This window comes from Microcaecilia unicolor, chromosome 11 (genome assembly GCF_901765095.1).
Source record: "Microcaecilia unicolor chromosome 11, aMicUni1.1, whole genome shotgun sequence".
In the NCBI taxonomy this organism is placed as follows: Eukaryota; Metazoa; Chordata; class Amphibia; order Gymnophiona; family Siphonopidae; genus Microcaecilia; species Microcaecilia unicolor.
Genome location: NC_044041.1, coordinates 131,123,959 through 131,140,723, shown reverse-complemented (window position 1 = coordinate 131,140,723; position 16,765 = coordinate 131,123,959). Strand labels below are relative to the sequence as shown.

The following is a 16,765-nucleotide window of genomic DNA, read 5'->3' as shown; positions in this document are numbered from 1 at the left end:
CTGGTCTGGCTCTGGTCACAGTACCACAGCTGCTGAACTTCTGCTGCCTTCCAGTTCTCTCTCCTTCAGTGCCAGTTGCTCCGTCCTGCTCCCTCCTTCTCTCCTCTGTGACACAGCTGATCTGCTCCTGCTACCTCTGAGAGAAGTCCTCCTCCTCTCCTCCTGCAGTGCTCCTCGTGCTGCTGCTTGCTGCTGTCCTCCTCTCTCTCCTCCTACAGCACTGCTGCTGTGCTGCCCATGTGCTTGATCCAAGTGCTTCCTCCTTGGAGATGATTGATGACGAGTCTGATTCTAAGCATGGTCAGAGTCTGCCTTTATTCACTGGTAGAGCGGACCTGGCTGGAGCCTGCTGTTCTCAGCAGTATGACATCATTAACGAAGTCCAACTGGCTGGCAAAAAAGACGAGAAATTTCATTCTCCTGCTCTCTGACTCTGATTGGCGCCTCATTGGAGGAGAGCTTGGTGTCTCCGCCCACTAAAAGAAGAAGGGGCGAACCAGCAGCATAGAAAGTAAAGTGTAACCATAACATTCTTTTTGAATCTTCGTGTAACCATGCTTTGTTTGAAATTTGAATCTTCTGCTGTGACCCACTGTGGCTTTTTCATGCCGTGTGCGGGTTGCCGGATTTTGGGCAGCTTTTTTTGGCTGGCTGCGATTTTTTTGGCCATCCTCGATCCCCATGGGAATCGCACATGTACCGTTCCATCCCCGTGGCACTCCCACTGACCAGGGTTCTGTTCCCGCGGCACTCCCGCTGACCGGGGGGACTCCACGAGATCCACGCAAACCCTGTTCCCATGCAGACCTCTAGTTGGAAAGCCGATCTCTGAAAGCCTATACGAGCGATCACTCGGCGCTCCAGTAAGTTGATCTGAAGATCTGTTTCCTGGAGGGGTCAGGCTCCCTGAGCGTGAAACTCATCTACATGAGCCCCCCACCCCAGGAGTGATGCATCCGTCATCAGCACTTTTTGTGGCTGTGGAATTTGAAATAGTAGTCCCAATGTCAGACTGGACTGAATTGTACACCACTGAAGAGAGTGTACAAGCTCGGGGGACACTTGGATTACATCCTCCAGACTTCCCATGGCTTGATACCACTGAGAAGCCAGGGTCCATTGAGCAGATCTCATGTGAAGATGCATCATGGGTGTAACATACACAGTGGAAGCCATGTGGCCCAACAATCTCAACATCTGCCGAGCTGTGACCTGCTGCGGTATCAGAACCTTGGACGCGAGGGACAGAAGATTGTGCACACGTCTTCGGAAGATAGGCCCGAACAGTCCGTGTATCAAGTAGGGCTCCTATGAACTCCAGTTGTTGAACAGGACGGAGATGGGACTTGGGGTAATTTAATACGAAACCTAGTAGCTCTAGCACCTGAATAGTCTTCTGCATGGACTCTCAAGTACCTTCTTCCGAGGTGCTCTTCACCAGCCAATTATCGAGATAAGGGAACACACGCACTCCCAGTCTGTAGTGACGCTGCAACTACCACTAGATATCTGGTAAACACCCTGGGAGCTGACATGAGGCCAAAAGGCATTATGCGGTACTGAAAATGATGTGTTCCCAGCCGAAATCGAAGATACTTCCTGTGAGCTGGAAATATCGGAAAGTGTGTATATGCATCCTTCAAGTCCAGAGAGCATAGCCAATCATTTGCCTGAATCATGAGGAGAGAGGTGCCCAGGGAAATCATCCCAAACTTCTCTTGGACTAGGTATTTGTTCAGGGCCCTTAGGTCTAGGATGGGACAAATCCTCCGTCTTTTTCTGCACAAGGAAGTACCTGGAGTAGAATCCCTGCCCTTCTTCCCCTGGTGGAACGGGTTCGACCGCATGGGCCTTTAGAAGGGCGGAGAGTTCCTCTGCAAGTACTTGCTTGTGCTAATAGCTGAATGAATGAGTTCTCAGTGGGCAATTTAGAGGTTTGGATATCAAATTGAGAGTGTATCTTAACTGGACTATTTGAAGAACCCACTGATCAGAGGTTAAAAGAGACCACCCTTGATAAAAAAATTTTAACCTCCCACCAACTGGCAAGTCGTCTGGCATGGACAGTCTCCTCTCAGAAGGGATCCCATAGGACTCACTGGAGGAGAAGTACCTGGAATACTCCTCTGATTCCCACAAGCGTTCCTCCTCGGTATCAGACAACACTTCCCTCAGGGTTGTCGAGACCGGGCCCGCCTCAACGTTGATGACCTGTGGCCTTGAGAACGGTGTCAAGGAGTGCCGGATGCTGCACCGCGGGCTGTGGGCCAGTTGGGTTTGTAGCAGAAGACATGGCAGAAGCAGGCACCCCCGATGCAGCAAGCCCTCCAAAAGCTCTGGAAACAAGGCCTGGATACGCTCGTTGAGAGCCGCCATTGGTAAAGGCTGTGGGGCCGGTTGGAAAGCAGATTGCAGAAGTGCCAGGGATGTTGGAGCAGGATTCTTGGCCGCTGGGAGACACACGTGTCGGCACCTCTTGAATGGAGGGGGAGCGATTCTTCCGGCGTCGATGCTTCTCGGATGCCAGATCCCTTGGCGTCCCAAAGCTCCCGGCACCGTGAGTCGAAGGAGATCAATGTTGGTGCTTCTTGGCCTTCAACCGATGCACCTCACCGAGGCTCCTCAGTGCCAACAAGCATGATGTTAAATCCTCACGCTGCCTTGGGGTCGGGTCCGATGAAGGCCAGTCACGAGGGGTCTGAATAGCAGGAGGCCTCAAGGCAGGTGGAGACCCACTCGATGCCTCACTGCTCCAAGTGTCTCTGGGCCTCGCAGCAGTCATCCCTACCTCGACTCCCAACGTCGATGCCGCTGACTTCAATGCCGATGTTGAAGGACTGGACCGGGAAATTTGTGTCTTTTTCTTCATACGAAGACAAAGGACACAATTTGCCGTGCTGTGGTTGGGTCCAAGGCACTGAATACACTAAGAATGTGTATCAGTACCTGAGATGGTCCAGTTGCACAGAGTACAACATTTGAAGCCACTGGGAGTCTTTGATGACATGGAAGGGAAAACTGCTTTGGCTAAATTAAAAGAGTCGATTGTGCCTAAGAAAAAGAAGGCACAAAAAAAAGAGGAAAAGTCCGACCGTGCAGGCCTCTGTGCGGCCTGTGACGAAAAATAAAGGAAACAAACTCGGGTCAAAGACTAAAACAATAAGGGTTGTTTTTTTTTCTAAATAATAAAAGAAATGAAGAAAAAAACCCTCACAAAAACAGCGAATCAGGCACAAACAAGGCTCTTTCCCAGGTGAAAAAAGGAGCGACGGAGAAACCCCGCTGCTTCTCACACGGAGAAAAACAAACTGAGGAGTGCGGTGGCGCAATGGGAGGGAAGGCACTCCATGCTTGTACGGTGGGGCACAACACACGCATTAGAAGACTTTAGCAAGTTTTTGCTAATTATTATGCCAGTTCCTGGGCTGACGCAGATCGTCGACCCACTTGTGAGAATAACATAACCTGCTTGACCTTGGAGAATGGTTGTTCTATAGGAGTCCCACAAGAATACACCATTTCTGCAGCATTGTTTAATAATTTTTTGCTTCCACTTTGCAAACTTTTGCATTGTTCAAACAATTTTGTGTCTATGCAGATGAATATTTTATTTTTGGTCACAACTGAAAAACCGATATTATAAATCTTGCCATCTCTCTTTACAGTTTACTAGTCACTGGATGAAGGAGAATTGCTTAAAATGGCTAAGACACAAATATTAATTTTATTGGGTTTTCTGTGACTGACATCCCAGACAGAGTTTAGTTGGAGGTTCCATCTTATTGTACTGTTGGTTTGGAAGACTACTGAACCTCAATTAAAATTAAAGGTCCTAAACTTTGGAATGCTTTGCCTCTTGAGATGAGGAAACTGATTAATCTTGACCGATTTATGAAAGTGCTAAAAACATTATTGCTTCAGCAATATTATGGAAATGACCATAAGTAATGAGATCTGGTAAACAAAAAAATTGCTAGATTTAATTGTTGGAGATGACGCGGAACAAAGTTAATTGAAGATGTTATGCAGCTATTGACTTAACTATCTGAATGTCCTTTCTATATTTTATTGTTGCTACTTTTATACTATGTATGTTTTTATCGTAAACCACCAAGGATTATTAGATTGTACAGGATATAAATCTTTAAAAATAAAATAACTAAAATGTATGTAGTGTCCTGCTTGTCCTTGGATAATTCTGACTTCAAATGAACTCTCCTGTGTTGATTCAGTCCTAAATAGCAGACATCTGAATTTATTACCCTTGACTGTCAGGTAACTGGGGCCATGATTAACACAAAGGGAGAAAGCCAGTATCTGTCAGTGAGGCATTCAGGATACTGAAGCTGAGAAATATCTAGTGGTATGTCCCTGTGTATTCATGTGAAGAACTACTTAAGGTTTGCCATTCTGCATGGGGGACCCCCCAAGAAGACTCACAGCCCTCATTTGCGTCCAAATATATGTATCTCACTGTACCAGTCTAACAATACTCACAAAGCCTACACCAAGGGTGAAGTAAAGACCCCCTGGAGTAGTGTCCCAGCTCCAACTGAGAAGATTCCAAGTGTTGCCATGGAAGAGACCACCCAGAACACAGCAGTTTGCAATGAGGGGTCCACTCTAGTCAAACCAACTATCCAGGGCTACCTCCTGTGGAAGGGATGGGGCTGCCTGAGTAGTATTGTTTATAGACTCTTAAGTTGGGCCAACCAGAACTACTACTGGTGGGGAGGGGCTTCCCATAAGTACTTAGCCAGGCTTTCAATTTTGGTCCCTAAAATTCCAGGACTACTCCAAAAGACTGTTATTTCTTGGAGAGGTTCAAGACTGCTGTCTCTGCCATTCTCATGCAAGACTGTAAACACTGTGGCCCTGGCAGGAACTAGCTCAGTGGTCTCTAATCTTTTTCATGTTAAAGGCTGCAAAGTAGACAAGAGAAAGTTCCAGGGGCTACCAAAAGATTTTAGACTTACACATGAAACGTTAAATACTAATTTTGATTCTACAAGGGTATATTTTTTAAAAGGTCACTATAAAAATAATGAATATTTTAAGATGCAGACTTTTGTGTTGCCCACATCTTACTATGTCACTGTTACCTGGTGAGAGAGACTATAGACAAAGGCGGTCTCAATCTGGAGACTGTACTTTCAAAAAGAAAAACAGGATACAGTCAGTCCAGAGGGTGGCTACTAAAATGGTCAGTGGTCCTTGTCAAATATTATTGGGATAGACTTAAATATCTCAATACTTTGGAAGAAAGGTGGGAAAGGTGAGATATGATAGAGATATTTAAATACCTCTGTAGCATAAAAAACAGGAAGCGAGTCTCTTTCAATTGAAAGGAATCTCTGAAAGTGGAAAGGGGACATACTCAGGAGTAACCTAAAGAAATACTTCAAGGAAAGGGTGGTGAATACATGGAACAGCCTCCCAGAGGAAGTGGTTGAAGACAAAGACCGTCCAAGTTCAAGAAAGCTTGGAACGCATACAAAGGATCCCTAAGGGCAAGAATAGAATAGTAGATGGCATGTTTGGGCAGACTAAATAGGCCATATGGTCTTTATCTGCCTTCATTTTTCTATGTTGCCAATGTTTCAACCCCATGTCCTTTTCTTCACCAGAAAGGGAATACAAAATCCTCTGTCTCGGCCAACTTAAAGAAACAATCAGACATTTTTGCCCGAACAGATCCTATTTCCAGCTAGCTGATGTAGCAGAAAGCCTTTGAGCAACCAATATAGGACCACCCTACAGATTACAGTCTCTCATAGCCCATCTGAAAGATACTCAGAAATCAAACCTTAGAAAATAAGGGTCACCAGCTTCTCTCCCAAACAACCTCCCCACTTAGGCAATCTCCCCTTGTGAAGAAGCAATCATCTTCTGTCTACTGTATCAGCTATCTCCTCTTGCTCTTTCCCAAAGCAAATGAATGCTCTAACACCCTAAACAATGCCAAGGTTAAACTGTGGTTACTTCCATAAAGGGTCACAGATTTGGATGAGGAAGGGGTCAAGATGGGAATTTGAAGGTGCTGCCAAAGCAGGACCACCCAGTAATTTTTAAATAATTATTCTCAGACTGCAGTAATTTTTAATGCATCACAAGCCTCATCTAGCCTTAAACGCACTCTGGGAAGCTTCACTTGTGTAGGGACAGAGAGCCAGTTCTGCAGACTGTTTCACCATTGTTCCCCTAGCTGGGAGTGAGTGGGGAGGAGAAAGGAGCTCCAATATATGTGTGGTGTCACTTAATTAAATGTTAACTCACTAGAAAACTGGAGCTGTGCAGGCTCTGCCATGCCTGAAGATAGATAATGTAGACTTCACGAACTTCTCCATTTGCCTATCAGAGGGAAATACGGAGATAAAGAGCCCGCAATTCTTTACTCACGTAGTTTTGGCATGAAGCTGCAATAAAATGGCTGCTGATCCTATCAATACAAGACAGATGCACTAAAGTCTTCGGTAATTCCCATTCCCTACCGATTCCATAGCGAATTGGTAGGGAACGGGAATGCATCAACGATAGGGAATGCAAATGAGCTACTCGTTGTAGCTCACTTGCATTCACTATTTTCCTCGGTTGCCAGTCGGAGAATCAGGACGCCCCTTTCGATTATGCACCTCTTCCTGGTCTCTTCAGCCAAACGCGCTCTGATTGGCTGAAGAGACCAGGAAGAGGTGCATAATCGAAAGGGACGTCCTGATTCTCTGGCAACAGGAAAATAGAAAAAGTTTGCTGTGGAGGGGTAAGTGGCGCGGCGAAGACAAAATAGAAGGGGGAAAAAACGGCAGAGTGAAAAACGGCGAAAAAAAAAAGACGTCTCTCACAAGCGCAGGGAGAGTACGTCCATAAAGGACGCCCCTCACATGCGCTCCCTGCTTTTTTTTTTCTTGTTTACCTTTTTTCGGGGGCCCTTTTCCTTTCCGATTCCCTCACAGGAGCCCTAACGAGAGGTGCAGACCTCCCGTTAGGGTTCCTACGGTAAGGGAATCGGAAAAACGGTAGTGCATCTCATTATAATGGGCTACAACGGTAGTGCAGCTCATAATAGCTTTTGAATAATTTGCATTCCGTTTTCGTTGCCTGCTACCGTGGCAGGGAAAATGTCCTTAGTGTATGCCCCCAGTAAACTACTTGCGTTTTAAACTGGCTGGAACCAGTTTAAAACGCAAGTTGTGGGCTCGTTAGGTTTAGTGCATCTGGCCCTAGGTCTTATTCAATTTGCAACATACAGAACACAGCAGGTACTAAACCTCTGCAGATCGCACCTGCTCGCCTGACTGCTTTCCTCTCAAGACAGACCAAATAGTGTGCCACCTCTATTTCCAGACATACTGGAAACAAGTGGAAGGAGAGTGGATTGCACTCCTCTATCTGGTTCTTATTTACCTGCTCCCAAGCCAAGCTAAATGCATCAGCTGACATACCTGAGGCATGTCACCATCCTCTCCCCCTCCCAACATACTAGACACAAGTGGAGAGGGATGGGAAGAATTGTTATTTTGGATCCCTCAATCTGACGGCACCATAGGAGACTGAGAGGCAGTCTGGGAAGAGGCTGTGCTGAAAGCCTCTCTCTCTTTTTTTTTTGGATAACTTTTACTGACTCCCTGTTGCTCTCCAATAGAGGGAGTGAGTGTTGTCAGTAGCCTCTGCTGTCAGATCTACCAAGAGTAAAACACTGGCATCATCCAGTACTTGACCTATTCAAGCAGGAACTTTTCCCAACTGAGTACGTTCCCAGGGGGAAGGAAAATCAGCCCTCAAATATATAACCAAGACTTGGTCTATGTTTCACTGGAAATCTACAATTTTCCTAGGTGCAGCCTGTTCATAGTTGCTGCACCAGGCCACAAGCCTGCACCATCTGCTGCAGCCAGAGAAATACTGAGGAGCTGAAGGTACTTGTAAGGGAAGTGAAGTCAGCTATAACCTTTTTTTCCTGTCTCCACCTGCTTGCAGGAGGACATAATACATTTGTCTGGACTGGTCTGGCATGAACAATAATGAATTTGAGTCAGATCCAAAACACAAAAGAATCTTCAGCTAACTGCTGAGTGTGTGAACATTAAGCTTTAGATAGCGAGCATCTCAGCAATATGGTCATGAAAGCCACTTGCCTTGTTCTTTCGACCGTCTATTTCAAAGAAGGAGATGGTCCCTTTCCTGTAGATCTCATTGCCTGGCGGATGTCGGAGGTTACACTTTGTCTTGCAAAAGAAGAAACACAATAGTGACACAACCAAATAAAATGTTACAGCACATGTGATTCATAGAGTCTTGCAGGGGGGAAACTGGGAGCAGGAAACATTAAAGACAATAACTGCTAGGGCACCAGAGGCAGGCAAGGAGTAATAAAGAGGCAAAAAAGATATGGTTTTGGATACTATGATAATAAAGACATTTATTATCAGAAAAATGTCCCTTTCCCATTCCTCTTCTTCACAGACTATCAAGTTACAGCTGAGAATATGACCATCAGGTGTGCCTGCTGTCACTACGCTAGTCCTTTCATAGCCACTCTGGAGATACAACTGTGACCACATAGTAGATACCACTTGCATGTACCTCCCTTAGCCCCTCTGTAGTCTGACTCCACCAGATGTCTCTATAGACACTTTCTGTGGTCTATCTTGGGTTACAGCTGTGACCATCTATCATGTGTAGCTGCACACATCTCCCTTCCCAGCCTGAACTGACATACAGCTATGAATTCACACTATGTTTCTTCAGGCACTTCCCCGGTCCCTCCACAACCTCCCTAAAATTACACCTGATACCTGACACACCAACTAGGTATCTCAACAGACACTTCCCGGCCATTCTCCAGCCTGCCTTAAGTTACAGCTGCAATTCTATACACTAAAGGAATAATTTCATCATCAGGCTTTATACCACTTGAATGGATAAATCCATTCAAAGTGGTTCACAATTTAAGATAGAGAAAAAGAACAAGAACAGCAGCCAAATGTTTCTAATCCATAATCTATTAAAATAATCTTACAAATTTTGGAATAAACTCTTCCTAAGCATAGTCAATGTTGGCATTTCCCGTAAATCCACAAGCAGTTTGTTCCGAATCTAAGGCCAGGGTTTCCAGCAATTTCTGATTAGAAAATCCAAGCATACGAGTAGGTTCATACTGATAGATAACTCCAACTAAGTAACTTGGGGGTGGGGGGTGTCAATACTGAAAGTGATTTAACTGGTCAGAAATGGATCCAGACTGCTTAATCACTTCTTCGGTACAAAGTGGTCATTTTCAGCAGCACTTAACTGGTTAGTGCTGCTGAAAATGATTGGTTAGTGCCTAATGGAAAACCAGCTATTTTGGGGGCATGCTGGGGGAGGAATCAGCATGTAACTGGCTAAGGTAACCATGTAAACAGGGCCGCATAAAAGTCAGTCCTATCTTTATACAGTGCCCCATAGCTGGTTAAGTGCTAAATATTGCATTTAACTGGCTATGGTGTGGCGCTCTGTAAACCCAGAAATTCAATGCTGAAACCTGGATATGGCCTGGCACTGAATTTCTGGACATAACACCAGCAGAGGTCAGCAAAACACTGAGTGCTGCCAGCTGAATACTGACCCCTTGGTATTTGAAAATAAAATAATTTAAATATCAAAATCATCTGGTTGAACACAGTTACTATGTGAAGTGTCAAAAGTATATCTATTTTATGAAGATAACATAGGCCCCTATGTGCCTTTGTGGCATACAAATTTACACCTGCGCCAAAGGTGTAAATGTGTGCATGTGTACACATATTTTGTAAAATATGCACCGGTCACAAATCCACAAGATAGGCTTTCCTAGGGGCTTATCTGTAGTTTGTGTAAAAACAGAACATCTTGCAGAATGCCTATATTTTTATAAATGTATAACTGCAAAAGTTTATGAAAGAAACACCACCAAGATGAAGAAACAATGATACCACTATGAAAAACCGTAACTACAAAAATGGGGGAAGTAGGGTATCAAACATCACTTCCAACACGCAGCCAAAAAGCCATAAAGTCCAATCTAATGAAGATCTTTGAGACTGTTTCCAAAGTTGTAGAAAGAGTATTATGGTAAATACACCTCTGAGATGCAACATGGTGCCGTGTTTCAGCATATCTACCTGCATCAGGAGTCTGTGAGAGTGTGACAAATGATTTGTCTAAAAAATCTTGACACTAAATGTATCAAAAGCTGAATAAGGGCACCTTACTAGGAAGCTGCCGACAGTGTAACTGCACGGTGAAGCGAAGTGCTGTCTATGCATGTAGCACCTTCCTAGTAAGGTGCCGTGTCGAGTGTCAGATGTGTATTTACCACAATAAACTTTCTACGACTTTGGAAAGAATCTCAAAGATCTTCTTCATTAGATTGGACTTTATGCTTTTTTGGCTACTCCCTCCTTTTTCCTGGTTACAATTTTATGAAAGCCATTTTTTGTGTGTAATGAGAAATTACGACTTATCTGATAATTTTCTTTCCTTTAGTCACAGCAGATGAATCCAGTAACTTGTGGGTTGTGACCATCTACCAGCAGATGGAGACAGAGAGCACTGACTCTGCACTGCCTTATGCTCCCTGATCAGTCAGTATCTCTCATAACAAAGCACAGGAATACAGAATTATAGCATGTTTCCTTCCCCACAGGGAAAAAGAGAAAAACCCAGCTCTGCCAACACATAATCCAAATATGACAGTCCATCTAAAATGTAAAAATGCAGCAACATGGTTCAACAGAGATCTAACCAACAGAAACCACCAGAAAAACAGGGTGGGCTTCATCTGCTGCGACTAAAGGAAAGAAAATTATCAGGTCAGACATAATTTCTTGTTCCTTAGCGTCAGCAGCAGACGAATCCAGTGACTTGTGGGATGTATCAAAGCAGTCCAGTACTAGGATGGGAACCAAAACTCTAAAAGATGCATCAGACGAAGCGGAGACACCCTGGAGAAGGTATGGGAGGAAGACCATGACTCCACCCTACAGATATCCTCCAGGTAGAACAGACAGGCTTCTGTCCAAGAAAATGAGACAGCTCATGAAGAGGGCTCCCAGCATTAGGCTGGAAGTGTAGCACCCACAAGGAAGTATGCGGACGCAGTAGCCCCCATGACCTAGCAAGGTATCTTGACTTTGAAAGACGCAAAGCCTGTAAAGGGCCCAAGCAAAGTGCGAACAAATGAGTTGCCCAACAGCACTCGTTAGTCCGGTCCAAATAATGAACGAGTACCCGGCAAACGACAGAGAGGCAGAAAGACAAAAGTGAATTGAGATAAAAGGCATAAACCACTGCAAGAAGAATGATGGGACTGTGCGCCCAATCACTCCTTCAGAGGATCTCAACAGAACAAAATCTGGAGTTCCGAAATCCTGCTTGGGACAAAATTCAGATCTTGGATGGAAAACCAGCCTGCCCTGGATAATAGCTCTTAGGAGCTTCCAACAACGGCTAGCTAACCTAACCGGAAAGCATGTGTAGGCACATCCCCAAGAAGATTTTGAGTCTTGGATTATTCAGATCTTCCATCAACTTCGCCTACCCTCACCAAACACAGTGTGCTCTCAAAAGGGAGCTTAACTAGCCACTGCTGTGAACAAATGTATTTGCCACCCCATGGTGCAAACCCAGCCGACAAGCTGTGATCACCAAAGAAATTTGCTTGGGTGACTCACAAAGCAATTCAAACCAGGAATCTGCCAAATATGCCAGCTCTGTCTCTACAACTGGCAATTCAAGAGAAGATGGACTGTCGGTCTCCGGAAAGAATGTGAAACCTGTCGCATCCAGCAAGGGCAGGCCTTAACAGCATGCAAGCTGCAGATAGCTGCCTGCCGAGCAAGACTGCTGAACTTGTAGAGAAAGGATGCGCAGACTCCCTAGATAAGGCCGAGTTGTCTGGGAGGGTCCAAGAGACATGGAGAGCAATAGCCAAGAAGGAACCTGTAAAGTGATCTGACGAAGAATCTGACCCAAGGAAAAATGTCCAAGACAGAGGCCATGGCGCCCAGCACTTGGCCTATTCCCGTACCCCAGGACTCAGTAGGGAAAACAGAACCTGATGGGGCATTAATACTCGCTGATGAGCAACAGGAAGAAACTGTGCCGGAAGCACTCTCCGATACACTAAGATTGTATAGAAATGGAATTCCAATCCAAAAGACTGGAGAACAGAGCTGGTGTGGATGAAACATGTCAACTTCCTGAAAGGAAAAGTCACATGAACCAGCCACCCCTTCTGGTGAAGGAAGCCTGCCATCACCACTTGAAAAACATGTCCTGTGTAATGCAGAAAGGCTGAATGACATGGATAATGTTACCCAAGGATCGAAAAGCACAGCAATATCCTGTGCAACAGGGAAATGGAAATATGAAAACCCTTGACAGCCAGGGAGGAAAGTAACTCACCTGCCGCATTGTAATAAATACGAACTGCAATGTCCACTTGGGAAAAGTTGAACCTCTCCCACTTGGTGGACTCTGTGAAGTCCACCCCAGGTGGAAAGAATCTCTCTGCTTGGAACTAACAAGCAAAAGGAATAATCTGTTCCCCCCATCTCATTGAGGAACACACCCTCAGTGCCTACATGAATAAGCGGTTGTAAGGTGGCTAGAACGGGCTGATAAGTGTGCTGGAGCCTACATGGAGATTCCAAGAATGAGACCACAGGGGAATGGGAGAGCCCCACTACATAGCCCTGCATAGTCCTGGACTGAGGATTATCTTTTTTGTTGTTGTTTTTGTTTGATCCAGTACACATGGAACTCGGAGAGGTGTCATGCTACCACAAACTCAAGGACAGCACCGAGATCCCATCATTGGGGGGTGCGAAAAGTATAGGGGGACTCGAAGCCGAGATCGTCCAGCAGCTTGAAAGGCAACTTGTCTTGAGAAAAGGGAACTCTGAAAGTGTGATTTGTGTGGACTGAAGAACTTGGCCTCAGATGATGCTGGGAGGAAGGAATCCTGAGGCATGTCCTCTATCAAATGAAACCAGAATGGACCAAAGTCTCTAACCAACTGCGCCAAAACTCCCCTAACAAAAGCTCTCCACTAAAACATAGGGAGCACCATGTCTTAGAAGCCACCTGAGCTGTCTGATGCCTAGGCCGAGCTAATGCCTGGCTTAGAGTGTCTAGAACTGGCTAGTGTGGCCGTGCCCTACAGCTGGCTGGCCTGGTGTGCAGTGGAGTTAGGAAGTGCGGCTGACAGGCAGAACAAGATGGTGCAGCCAAAGATGGTGTATCATAGTGCAAAAACGGTGGCAAGGTGCAGAGGGACTAGAGCCAGCAGCCTCTGGCCCTCTATGCTCACTCACTTGTGGTTGCGGCAACCGCTATTCCTTCCATTCACATTCAGGTAGCTCTGCAAAAATCGCTAACTGCCCAATATCTTGAAAAGGTGCTCAAGTTCTAGAATAGAACCATGTAAGGACAACAAGACAGACAGCAATCAGCTCTGCAGATACAGCGGTGATTGTAGCTAGCATTCAACAGCTTTGGCCAGAGCCAGTGAGCAATACCAGAAAGTGGAGCTGCTGCATAAATAGCTTACAGTTACCATGTATTACTGACCCAGTCATGCAACGAAGTGCCAGACAAAGCAATCAAGAAGGGAGAAAAAGGGAAAACACGCCCCCAGCTGAAATAGAGGCAAGGGTCACGGCTGCGACTAGCATGCCCCAACCAGCCTGGAACCTGTGACTTACAGGTCTAAAGCCAGCCACCCTCCAGAATGATAGTTGTGCTTCTCAAGAACTATTACACTGCACTGAACAAAAATAAATAAATAATCAACCCCCCAATGGCAATACAGATTCCATGGTCACTTTGAGGCATATTTTCAAAGCACTTTGGGAGGCTAAGTTCCATAGGTTTCTATGGAACTTTGGGAGGCTAAGTGCTTTGAAAATGAGCCTCTATGGGAACCAGGAGAGATCAAAGACACCAAAAATGAAAAATTTTCACTGAAACCCAGAGCCAATAGCCCCAAGCTGGCCTAACAACTAAACTCCTGTGTAAAGAGGAGAAGCAGAAAAACCACTGCACAAAACCTTTCCCACCAGGCAGGATAGAGCATCCCTTTTTCAACCGGCCCTGAAAGAGGCCAGGAGTAGGAAAACAAGTTCCAATCTTCCAGGGAGCTGAGAACACCCTAAAATATCACTAAATGAACTCCCTCAGAAAAGAGCACACAGGAAAATCTATACCGTAAAAGGAAGCGAAAGGGGAACCCTAAGTCACAAGAGTGAAAGGGAAGGTGCCCAAGGTGCTTGCTCTGCACCCCCGATATGACCATGCCACAAACTAACAGCAAGGTGGAAGGCAAGGCTTCAGTAGCCATCAAATAATTGTCATTTGGACACACAGAGCTCCATAGAGAATTCCACGGAAAGGCCATACACTGTACTGGCCACCCCTGACCAGCAGAAAAGTGTCGGCACAACCTGCATAACAGAATAGGGGAGAATATCAGTCCAACATAAGGGAATGCTTCCCATGATAAATAGCGCCCCACGAGCGGTAACAGAATCCCAGGCACGGATCGCAGACTGAAGGCCCCCAATTTAAGCCTCCTCAGCGGCATAGGGATGGAAGAGACTGAAGCAGGAGGTGGTGTGAAAGCAGCCTGCCGTGGGAACCGACAACTGCGTTGCTATGTCTGCCTGGAATCATCAGAACTGAACAAATCCCTCTCTGCGACGGAGGGGAGAACGAAGTACCAGAACATCAGGAGAAAGCGGCTGTGCCACGGCCCATCACATACAGAGGCTTACAAGTGCCACAATACAGGCAGACTCCGTAGCCAAACAGGCACCACTTCTACAGGGCTCGGCCCCTGAAACCAGTTCGGCGAAGCAATGCACACAGGGAAGGACTGAAGGGATGTCCATTATGCCTGCTAAAGTCGCCACAGGACCTTACATGTGGTAAGGATTCCATATGTCCCGGAAAACAAAATGGTAGCAGCAGGCTGAAGAAAACACAGGGACCCAGAGGGCGCTAAGGAAAACCCCAGCCTAAGTTTCCCGCGCATACCAACGGTGTGGGCCTCAACAAAACAACAGGCATAGATGCTGTAATGGGATCTGAACCCAGTTCCACAGAGCCAGAGATCGCTGTGTTAATGCCCTTATGCAGCTCTCCAAAAACACCACCTGAAAGTAAACACAACTTATGGCAACAATCAACCCAGTGCTGAAGAAGTTGAAACTGGTCTCCTTGCAGGCCAGAGTCTGGAGACTTGTGGCAGAGCAATGGAGGCTACTGAAACACCCAGCTGCCCGAAGCAGCAGACTCACCCTCTCTAAGAAACAGCCGTAGCTAAAGCAAAGGCTAGTATCCCTGCTGGAACACTTTGTTCAACCTGATGGGAAGGTAATACCATATACGGAGTTCTCTGGGAGATATGCGGGAGGGCCTATGACAGAACTGGCATATATGCAGTTGGCGCATTATATCAGGGGTCTGCCCCAGTCCACTCTATCGACGGAATTTGGGGGGAAGGTTAGGGAATTTCTAGCCGGAGATGCAGCGGGACAGGTGTCAGTATCATGGTTCCATAAGGTTCTGAGAGAATTTAAGCCTCAGAGGGATGTTAGCGAGGTGGTCGATCGCTGGAGAAAGGAAGCAGGGGGGAACATAACAGAAGGGAAGGTTTTAACAGCACTCAAAAGAATTCCGGAGGTGGTGCACAGTGCAGAGTTGCAGGAATGCCATTTCAGATCAATACACAGGGCATACTTTTCAGGTAAGCAGGCATGGCGAGCAGGGGTTAAAGACTCGGATAAATGCAGGAAATGTGGGGCGAGCATGCCATCGTTAACACATGGGATGTGGCAATGTAGGGCCATTCGGAAGTTCTGGGCAGCTCTTGCCCGATTTTTATCGGGGATTCTAGGGGGGCGAATACCCATCTCATTCGATCAAGCACTGTTCAGTTCGGGAGCAGTGTGGCCAATGGGGAATGTTAAAGGTTGGCACTGGGGACAAAACACTGCTATAGTACTAACTTGTTGAATATTAGGGGGGGGAGATAACAGACAAAGCTTGCTGACTGATATTAATGTTCTGTTGTGGGGGAACAAATTTTGATGTTTGACTTTATGTACATCACACTTGTTGGAGATGATTGTCTGTTCTGTCATCAATAAACAAATTGTTGAAACATAAATAGTTGAGGGGGAGGGTTAAAATGTAAAAGTTTGATGACTATCAATAAGGATGAGTGCCAGTTGTGTTACTGTCAAACATGATATTAATGTGTTATAGTAAAGTTGTATTTTCTGATTTGTCATCAATAAAAACCGTTGAAACATAAAGCAAAGGCTAGTGAAAAGCCACTGCTCCTCTGTTTTTATTTTTTTATTGTGAGGAAGGAGAAGGGAGGGAAGGGCTGGAGACAAGTGGGGGACAGACTTGAAGTGAGCAGGTGTACCCCCTAAAGTTGGCACCACTCAGCCAGACACCTTAAGCTCTACTAAACTGAGAGACTCAGAACAGGAACCACCATCAGATGAGACCAGGAGCTTGTGAGAGACCGTTCATCCGCCTGCTGGAGACAGAGAATACTGACTGACCAGGGAGCATTCTGTCCTATAAGGCAGTGCAGTTTCAGCGCTCTCTATCTTATCTGCTGGTAGATGGTCAGAACCCACGTCACTGAATTCATCTGCTGCTAACGCTAAGGAACATGCTTTATGTGCATGAAAGTGCTATATAAAATTATCCCTAGGTATCCCTTCAGACA

At 45.8% G+C, this 16,765-nt stretch overlaps 1 protein-coding gene across 1 annotated transcript in view; it reads right to left on the bottom strand.

Annotated features, from left to right (window-relative positions):
- Window positions 1-16,765, bottom strand: part of KAT5 (lysine acetyltransferase 5) — a 319,317-nt gene that overhangs the window by 88,711 nt on the left and 213,841 nt on the right. The window contains exon 8 of the mRNA XM_030220227.1: window positions 8,133-8,222. Within this exon, the coding sequence (XP_030076087.1) occupies window positions 8,133-8,222 (90 nt within the window). The remainder of the gene's footprint in view (window positions 1-8,132; window positions 8,223-16,765) is intronic.